The sequence below is a fragment of the Paroedura picta genome, chromosome 5 (assembly GCF_049243985.1).
Source record: "Paroedura picta isolate Pp20150507F chromosome 5, Ppicta_v3.0, whole genome shotgun sequence".
Classification (NCBI taxonomy): domain Eukaryota; kingdom Metazoa; phylum Chordata; class Lepidosauria; order Squamata; family Gekkonidae; genus Paroedura; species Paroedura picta.
This window is the reverse complement of record NC_135373.1, coordinates 21,320,586-21,330,415: the sequence shown is the minus strand read 5'-3', so window position 1 is coordinate 21,330,415 and position 9,830 is coordinate 21,320,586. Positions and strand designations below refer to the sequence as shown.

The window sequence follows — 9,830 nt, the reverse complement described above, 5'->3', positions numbered from 1 at the left end:
TGCCATCTTTGCCGCAGCGTTTTGTGAAGCTGAATGTAATTGATTCTGACGTGAGCTGGTGGGTCTTGGGTTCCTCACCAATTCTTGTGTCTTTTTTTTTTTTTACTGCCAAGTCTCCTCTCCTGACCCTGCATACATTGTGGCTTGTATCTGTTCTGTATTTTGATGATTGTTCAGGTGACCTTCTTACTATACAGGGGCATGCAACAGAGTGAACTGGCTATAGTTTCATGTGTCAGCGTAGGGTTTGAGGAACTCATTGCCACTAGCTGAAAAGACTGTCTCTGACCCACAGGAGTCTTTCAAGGGGGATTCAGAAACTTCATGGAGGATGGATCTGACTAGCCCTGACCTTCGGAACCTAGGTTAGCTTGGAAGTGCCAGCGCTAGGAAGTGAAGAAGAATCAGCCCTGCTTAGTGCTGGGATCAGAGACCGACATGGAAGTTCAACAGGTGTCCATCCCGCGAGGTTCAGCTGTGACTTAATGTCCTCCCAAAAGGTCTGTCAACAGGTCCTTGCCATGATGCCTAAATGGAACCTCCATGTTCAGGGGCAGTATACCTCTCAATACAAATGCAAGCAGGCCTCTGGCCTCCCCTTGTAGGCCTTCCAGCAGTATCTAGGGAGAATCTGGAACAGGATCTGAGGGCGGACCATGGATCAGATCCAACAGGTTTGCTGGTTTAAACCTTTGCTGGTTTAAAGATATTGCTCCAAAGCAGGTTCTTTTTTTGCTCATTTGTATTTACTCCCGAGATTTAATCTCTGGAGTCTCTTGGCCTTATTATTCCATGGGGGGGGGGGGGGGAGCAAAAACTCCAGCCAGACACTCTTGGATAAACACAGAGACGCTTTGCTCCAAAGTAACACCAACTTCCTCTTTATTGCAGTAAGCAATAAATAACAAGCGATCCATTTATTTAGAATGGGGTTACATCTCTTCGACCCACATGGCTTAAAGGAAGCACAAGATTAAGCCTGAGGAAAGAATAGGAAAGGGGGGATCCGGGCGGGCACTCCCAAATGCACACACAAAACCTTTAATGTGCTTTCAAGATTACATAACCTGAACTCCAAACCAACAGAGATTTCGCATGGGCTGTCAAAGTAACCGAGCCCCGCTACGTTACATGCACAGAATATTTCCCCCACCTTCCTCCTCAAAAGCAGGAACCAAAGTATATTTTTTTCCTGACGTTTTTAAGCCACCTGATGACCTTATGTAGGGGTGGCTCTCCAAATGTCTGTGGACTGCAATTCTCAGTGCTTGACAGGGGCTCCTGGGAATTGTAGTCCACAGACAATTGGAGAGCCATAGCTTGCCCACCCCTGACCTCAGGCCTTTACGCTACTCCCACGATTTCGGTTCCCCGCCAGCTTCTTTCTCCGGGGATGGCACCTCCTCCTCCTCCTCCGGCTTGGACGACTCCACGTCCATGTCGATGACCAGATCTGAGGATCCTTCGGAGCTGGACGTCTTCGGCAGATCAGAGTAAAGATTCTTGAGGTAGTTGACGAACCCGCCATTTTTGCTCCGGTCTGTGCCGGACGCTGCTGGTGGCTGCCCTGCAGCAGAAGCAGCAGCAATTGGCTGGCCCTTGGAGGCCAACTCTGGAAGAGAAGAGGGCGACACACGCTGTCGGGGAGGCTCAGCAGTCGAAGCACAATCCCCTGCTTCGGAAAGGTCGGCTGGGACGTCCGAACGGGAAGAGCTGGCAACGGCCCCTGGCGCAGCAGCGCCGATCGACTCTGCTTCGTAATCTGTTTCCCAGTCTTCTCCCTTCTCCTGAACGACTGGTTCACCGCCTGCAGGCTTGAGCGGGAAGCTGGTTGATTCTTCTGTTCCTTGATCCCTGGGCCAGCCCACTTTGGCGTTTTCCATCGGTCTTTTGGCGTCGGGGGCACCCCACGGCGGACGAAGGCCCCTCTCTTGGGTTCTTTTGTTGCTCGTGTAGTTGGACCCGAAAGTGGAGCCGTCCTTCCTCACGTCTTGTGCGCCTGACCTCCAGGAGGCAGGGTAGCCTGTGTCGGGTCTCCGGTCACCCCTGGACCTGCCAAAACTCTCCCTCCTGCCTTGCCAGTTGTCCCCATTATCCCGCCCTCTTCTTTCCCCGCGCGGCTTCTCCTGCCAGCCTACTGGGGACTGGGGCCTCTTCCAACCTCCTGTCGGGCTGGTCCTTGGCCAGCTTCTCCCATCCCTTCGATGGCCGCTGCCATCTCTGCTGGGCCTGTCTCCGTGGCTCCCCGAGCCCCCTACACAGCTGCTGCAATCTCCTCCGTACTGATGGGTCCCACTGGGCTGGGAAAGGCTGTGGCAAGCTGTCGGGCAGCCGCAGCCACTTGGAGCACGCTGGGCCGGTGGGCCATGGTGGCAAGGGGAAGGAGACCCCTGTACGACTTGGACGGGCGCGGGGGGCAGGGCGCACTGCGCTCCTCTGGCAGCGCTGTTGAGCAGGAACAAGAGGACGTCCAGCCGCACGGGCACCATGACGGAGGCCTGGTTGCTCGGGGACGTCACATGACTCCAGGAGGTCTGGTTGCTCGGGAACGTCACATGACTCCGGGAGTAGGGCTGGAGCTCAGATGACCCGGGGCACAAGGGTTCACCGGAGGATGAGCAGGGAGACCCATGGACTGGCTTTCCGGTGGCAGAACTGCTGTGGCCTGGGTACTTTTCAGCCATGATGGGGCCTTCAGTAGCGCCGATAGCAAGAATCAAGGAGCTGCACAGAGGAGGATAAAACAGAATGCATCACAGCACTCATGCAAGGGAAATCTGCTTTTTCCTAGCCATCGTGCATTGAAAGAGTTGGGGTCTTCCACCTTGCATGGTCCTATCTTGGCAATGGAGGTGAGGTCGGGGCTTTTGGTCTGAATTCTTATGAGGGCCACCCACTGCGGAGCAGCACAGGCAGAGAGAAAAGCCAAAACTTATTAAAAAATATTGCAAGAAGTTTGTATGTAGTTGGTGAGTGGCTGGGCCATATTCTAATACTGCATGTATGAAGAAGTTGGTTTATGTACTCCGCTTTTCACTACCCAAGGGATTCTCAAAGCGGCTTACAATCACTTTCCCTTCCTCTTCCCACAACAGACACCCTGTGAGGGAGGTGGGGCTGGGAGAGCCCTGACAGGACTGTGACTAACCCAAGGTCACCCAGCTGGCTGTATGTGGAGGAGTGGGGAATCAAACCCAGCTTGCCAGGTTAGAGGGTGCCGCTCTTAACCGCTACACCAAGCTGGCTCTCTATGTAGTTGCTGACTGGCTAGTTCATATTCCCATAATGAATTATGAAGCAGCTGACAAATGTATTATGAAGCAGCTGTATTCTAATAACTCATGCATGTAGTTGCTGATTGGTTAGCCCATATCCTAATAAAGGTAAAGGTATCCCCTGTGCAAGCACCGAGTCATGTCTGACCCTTGGGGTGACGCCCTCTAGCGTTTTCATGGCAGACTCAATACGGGGCGGTTTGCCAGTGCCTTCCCCAGTCATGACCGTTTACCCCCCAGCAGCAAGCTGGGTACTCATTTTACCGACCTCGGAAGGATGGAAGGCTGAGTCAACCTTGAGCCGGCTGCTGGGATCGAACTCCCAACCTCATGAGCAAAGCTTTCAGGCGGCTGCCTTACCACTCTGCGCCACAAGAGGCTCTTTATATCCTAATACTGCATGTATATAGTTGCTGACTGGCTAGGCCATTTGCTAATGCAGCTCCTGACAGGCCTGTATTCTAATAATATGGCTAACCTGTATTCTACTACAGCACTAGCCAATCAGCAACCACATACTACTATCTCAGTGGTTCTCAACCTAGGGGTTGGGACCTTTCACTGGGGTCGTGGCAGGGCAAGCAGCTTGCCCGGGGGGGGGGGGCGCCATCCACACAACAGCCTTGTGAGGCAGATCGAGACAGAACGTCCGTCTGTCTGGAGCAGCGGAAAAGAGTGAGATCAGCATGGTGGGATAAGAGGCAAAGCTGAACTGAGAAACCCAGGGGGGGGGGGACAATTTATGTACAATCATGAACAATGGATCTTCACCCCAGTGGTCAGTTCTGGTTTAATGTCTGTGAAAGAACCCTTGCATAATTTTATGGTTGGGGTCACCACAACATGAGGAACTGTATTAAAGGGTCGCGGAATTACGAAGGTTGAGAACCACTGTACTATCTGGTCACATACAACTTCCATGTTAGAGAGCCAGTTTGGTGTAGTGGTTAGGAGTGCGGACTTCTAATCTAGCATGCCAGATTCGATTCTGCCCTCCCCCACATGCAACCAGCTGGGTGACCTTGGGCTCACCACGGCACTGATAAAGCTGTTCTGACCGGGCAGTGATATCAGGGCTCTCTCATCCTCACCCACCCCACAGGGTGTCTGTTGTGGGGAGAGGAATGGGAAGGCGACTGTAAGCCGCTTTGAGCCTCCTTCGGGTAGGGAAAAGCGGCATATAAGAACCAACTCTTCTTCTTCTTCTTACCAAATCAACAAGCTAACTCACCTGCAGCCCATCTATATAGCATTTTTCCATGCCCCCCGTCCCCCCCCTCAATGGGGGCTACCTGACCCTTGCTAAGGGGATCCAGGATTCTTGCTGGAAAAGCAAGTTAATCCTGTTACAGTACAGAATCAAGATTGATTGATTGCAAATGTCAAAAACCTCGTGGGCACCTTATTTATTTCCCGGCAACAGGAGGTCACCAATGCAGCCTAAAGTGGGAACACCAACGCAAGCTGTGGCAAACCACCCTTGATCATCTCTGACCTTGAAAGCCCTACAAGGTCCCTGGAAGTTGAGGGCCCTCTTCAACCCCACCAACAAACCCACAGGGTTGTGCCATTTCAGGTGTCTGAGTGCCCCCAAGCACGGGGAGGGGGAAGGGAGTGGAGAACACACCTCTCCCTTCAATGGAGAACATGGAGGATAGAGATCCCTCTGCCTAGACACAGACCCCCAACCCGGCACAAAACATGCCTGCAGCTCCCCTCTGCACGCCTGATTCTTCCCTCCCTGGTCTTCGGCACACACAGTGGTGTGCCTCTACTACTAAACTGCCATAAAGACACTTGATAGAGAGAGACAATGTGGTTTCAAAACTTAGGTTTCAAAAGCAAAGCAGGGCTTGACTGCCGCCTACGGGGGCAGCCCCTAAGGCCAGTTGATCTGTCCAAATTCAGGTGACTTAATCCCGATACAAACCACCAAGTTAAAAATGAAGTCCAATCGAAGTTGTTGGTTTTCTAATCCCATTTGTGCGGCGTCTACTTCGGGATCCTTTCCTGGTGACCGCCAAGCGTTTTTTTAAAAATGGGTGGGGCCATATGGGCCTTTTCTACAGCAAAGACTCTGATTGGCTATGCAGATTTTTAAAAGAAAAACGCAGTTCTGGCAGCAGCTGTCTTCCCGGCAAGTTCTTACTGTTAAAAACAGTTTGCATTCAAACCGAAACGTTATACTGTGCTGTATTATGAAAGTTCCAATGACAACCGCCCTGAGCCACAAGGGAGGGAGGGATATAAATATAAATAAATAATCGTTGTATGGCTGATATTAAGCGGCCGCAGCTATTTGGGGGTTGGCTCCACCTCCCACAGCAGTCATTTTGTAGCTGCACCCACCATGCTGGATCGGAATTCCCATGGTGCCTTTCAGGGGTAGTCAAACTGCAGCCCTCCAGATGTCCATGGACTACAATTCCCAGGAGCCCCTGCCAGCGAATGCTGGCAGGGGCTTCTGGGAATTGTAGTTCATGGACATCTGGAGGGCCACAGTTTGACTGCCCCTGGTCTAATTCATAGAGCTTCCAAACTCAGGTACATGCTGATGTGTTCCTGGAACTGCCTTTCCCAACTTTTTTACTGTTGAGAAACTCTTGAAAAAATCGTTCAGGCTTCGAGAAACCGAAGAAGTGGCTCAATTACACAGAGTATGGTTGGGAAGCAGAGCTGTGGACATGCCCATCTGGGGCCCCTCCCCTCCCGGCTCATCATTGGCTGTTTCGGAAGGGGGGGCGGGTCAACATGACCACACGTCGTTATATCACTCGATAAAAGTTTAACAATTTTTTTAAAATGTTAAAAATTAATTAACTCTCACCCATTCAGGAAACCCATCCAGGGCCCTCAAGAAACCCCAGGGTTTCACAAAACCCTGGTTGAGAAAGCCTGGCCTAGAAGAATGATGAAAGTTCCAGTGTCAACCACCCCGAGCCATAAGGGAGGGAGGTATATAAATTTATAAATAAATAATCTTCCTTGTATGGCTGATATTAAGCACATCTTTCTCTAACAACTAAGGCCCTTTAATGCAAACCCAGGCACATAATCTTAGAAACCGTCACCTGACATTTGAGAGCAGCAGCATATAAATAGATAGATAGATAGATAGATAGATAGATAGATAGATAGATAGATAGATAGATAGATAGATAGATAGATAGATGGATGGATGGATGGATGGATGGATGGATGGATGGATGGATGGATGGATGGATGGATGGATGGATGGATGGATGGATGGATGGATGGATGGATGGATGGATGGATGGATGGGTGGATGGGTGGATGGGTGGGTGGGTGGATGGGTGGATGGGTGGATGGGTGGATGGATGGATGGATGGATGGGTGGATGGGTGGGTGGGTAGGTGGGTAGATAGATAGATAGATAGATAGATAGATAGATAGATAGATAGATAGATAGATAGATAGATAGATAGATAGATAGATAGATAGATAGATAGATAGATAGATAGACGGGTGGACGGGTGGACGGGTGGGTAGATAGATAGATAGATAGATAGATAGATAGACAGACAGACAGACAGACAGACAGACAGACAGACAGATAGATCCCTAGTCTTGCAGCCTGCATGGTTTTTGCACTGGCAAATTTCCATGTTCTTGGAGAGCAATCACTAAAGCAAGGATTTTGCTTGGATTTCTCCATGCACTTCCTGGCCCAGAAGGACCGGCTGCAGTTCCAAACCTTCAAACTATTCTTCGGTGCTGCAGGCTGGTCACTGAAAAGAATGTACATTTGCCCTTTCAACACTGCTATGCACAAAGAGACCCACTGGGCCACACCCGAAATGCACATTTAAAAAAAATTACAATATTTGATAGTGGTAAGATTACTAGATGTCTTCTTTTCAGAGGACATGTCCTCTTTTTTTGGTGTCTGTCCTCTTTTGGGCTCTTTGTAAAAAAAAAAAAAAAGGATAAAAATGTCTTTTTTACGTGTTGGAAGATTGGGAGTCATCTTTCTGTGCAGCCACAATCACAACTTAAACAGCGGGGGTATTAAAACCAAGATTAATCATAGTGATCACTTGTTTGACGTGGTCTTTTGGGAAATATGTCCTCTTTTTTGGTTTTCAAAATAGGATGACCCTAACAGAGGTGCAAACTTAAATGGACTCTGGGGAATGGTAGAGGACAGGAAGGCCTGGAGGATCATTGTCCATGGGGTCGCGATGGGTCGGACACGACTTCACACCTAACAACAAGAGGGGCTAAGGCAGGCCTTCCAAACCAGGGTTTTGAGAAACCCTGGGGTTTCTTGGCGTCGCTGGACGGGTTTTCTGAATGGGTGGGAGCTAATTCATGTTTAATATATTATTTTAATTTAATATAATTTATTAATTAATAATTTAATAATTTAATAATAATAATATTAATAATTAATTTAATATATTATTTTAATTAACATTTAATCAGGTGATATGACTATATGTGGCCATGGTGACTCAACCTGCCCCTCCCCAAAAGGCCAGTGATGGGCCTAGAAGGGGTGGGAAGGGAGGGGCCCTGGGTGGGCCTGTCCACAGCTGTTTCCCAACCCTATTCTACAGGATTGCGCTACTTCTGGGGTTTCTGGAAGCCTGTGGAATGTTTCAGCGGTTCCTCAATGCTCAAAAAGTTGACAAAGGCTGGGCTAAGATTGCCACTAAATATGATTGCAACCATTTCATAGGTTTTGGTATTCTTTTCGGACTCTATTTTAAAACGCAAAATGAAACAGAATTCCAACGGCACGGCAGATTAATGTATCCCAGCTGGCATTTGTGGCATGCATTTGCATGTGCATGAATCCACGAAAGGTTACACTTAACACTTCTAAAGTGCTTTTTATCTCAAACGCTGGTTCCATTTAATTTTTTTAAATGGTTTTATCGCTGCCTTTCCCCTAATCGGGGTCCCCCAAGGTGGTGAACATGAACCCAAGGAAACATTTCAAAGCGAGTTAGTTTATCAGTGAGAAAGAAAGGGCTGGCTTACCCTCCACCAACCCACAATAAAGCTAGATTCAAGTGGGTTAGCACAACATTCGAGTCCAATGGCACCTTTAAGACCACCTTAAGCATGCTTACACCTCGAATAAACCTTCGTTGGTGTCAATGGTGCCCAGAGGCCATTCTGCACGCATTAGATCAGGGGTAGTCAAACTGCGGCCCTCCAGATGTCCATGGACTACACTTCCCACGAGCCCCTGCCAGCATTTGCTGGCAGGGGCTCGTGGGAATTGTAGTCCAAGGACATCTGGAGGGCTGCAGTTTGACTACCCCTGCATTAGATAATGCACTTTCCATGCCATTTAGAAGTAGATTTTCCTGTTCTGCACAGAAAAATCCAGCTGCAAAAGCACATTGGAAGTGCATTATCCGATATGTACAGAATGGGAGTCACATTTTGTTCCACTCACAATAAACCCGAGCAAGAGTTCCCATGGACGATCTCGAAGCAGAAGCTGAAATCTGCTCTGATTTCCTAGGTTTTTGGATTAGCCCAGGAGGGCTAATCGGGCGTCGTCTAAGGAAAGGGAGGCGCCCTAAACGCTCGGCGAGCTCAACCTTCCCAAACGGACCCAGAGCCAACGAAGTCAGAAATCCCATGTTTAAACTACCAAAGACGCTGCAAGCAGAGGAAAAACAGGAGACCGCCAAAGCCTCGACGGCGAAGCCACGATGCGCAGCGCCGCGAGCAGAGTCGCTTTCGGTGGCTGGGGGGCTCCTCCGACCGGCCTCTTCCCTGCACGGGTCGCAAGAAACCCTCCCACTGGGGAATGCAACGTCCTGGATGCGGGGTAGGCGGCGTTGTTCGAAGGGGCGTCCGAGCGGGACCAACGTCGTCTTGGGGGAAACCTGGAGGGTGGCATCTGCAGAGGGCGGGGTTTGGGGAGGGGCTTCCGTGGGGGGGCAGTTTCTCCGGGGTGGGGCCGCTTAGAAAGGACTGATCTCTGCCCCCCAGGGGTGAGCTGCAATTCCAGGAGGTTGGCATCCCGAGGCGGGGCTCCAGGCTTCTGCACCTGAGCGTGCAAGAGGATCTGGGGCAGAAAGAGGGTTCGATGGGTGGGGAGGTTTGGGGTGTGCCCTTGAAGCCAGCGAGTGCCCCTTCGGCAGGGGAGGAGTGAAGCTGGGGGGGGGCAATGGCTGGAGCCTCCCCTCGGAGGAAAGGTGACTTTACCTGTAGTCCGCCTATTACCTGCGAGACGCCCGCCCTGTCTCAGTGCCCGGAGTGGAGGAAGGCGGGCCGGGGGCGTGGCTTACGCCAGGGGGGCGGAGTTCAAGCATATACACCAACAGCGCGGAACGCCGAAGCGGTTCCGGAAAACTGGAGAATTTGGGAAGGAACAGCCTAGAGAGCAGCTGCTGCAGCCGATAGGGGCGAAGATGAAATATTGCAATTCCCCCCTTCTGCTTCTGCAAACGCGTCTGTTGCATCCCCGACGGAGGAAAGGCTAAAAGCTCCAGCCGGGGGGTGGCAGTGGGACAGAGGCGGCACGACACTAAAGAAGCGGAAATAAACGGGGAGCAGGTGGCAGTCGAG

General features: G+C 50.6%; 1 protein-coding gene across 2 annotated transcripts; it reads right to left on the bottom strand.

Annotated features, from left to right (window-relative positions):
- Nucleotides 1-961: 961 nt before the first annotated feature.
- On the bottom strand, nt 962-9,490 carry LOC143837276 (uncharacterized). Of its 2 annotated transcripts, none has more exons than XM_077336901.1 (2): nt 9,468-9,490; nt 962-2,724 (listed from the first exon to the last, which is right to left on the bottom strand). In XM_077336901.1, exon 2 carries the CDS (start codon nt 2,682-2,684, stop codon nt 1,350-1,352), a length of 1,335 nt encoding a protein of 444 aa, XP_077193016.1. In that variant the 5' UTR covers nt 2,685-2,724; nt 9,468-9,490; the 3' UTR covers nt 962-1,349. The 2 variants fall into 2 exon arrangements, with proteins under 2 accessions (XP_077193016.1, XP_077193015.1); XM_077336900.1 differs by lacking the exon at nt 9,468-9,490 and adding an exon at nt 5,206-5,341 and having other exon boundaries at nt 963-2,724.
- Nucleotides 9,491-9,830: the final 340 nt, after the last annotated feature.

Coding starts and splice junctions, on each gene's coding strand:
- LOC143837276 (XM_077336901.1), bottom strand. CDS start 2,684: ATGGCTGAAAAGTACCCAGGCCACAGCAGTTCTGCCACCGGAAAGCCA.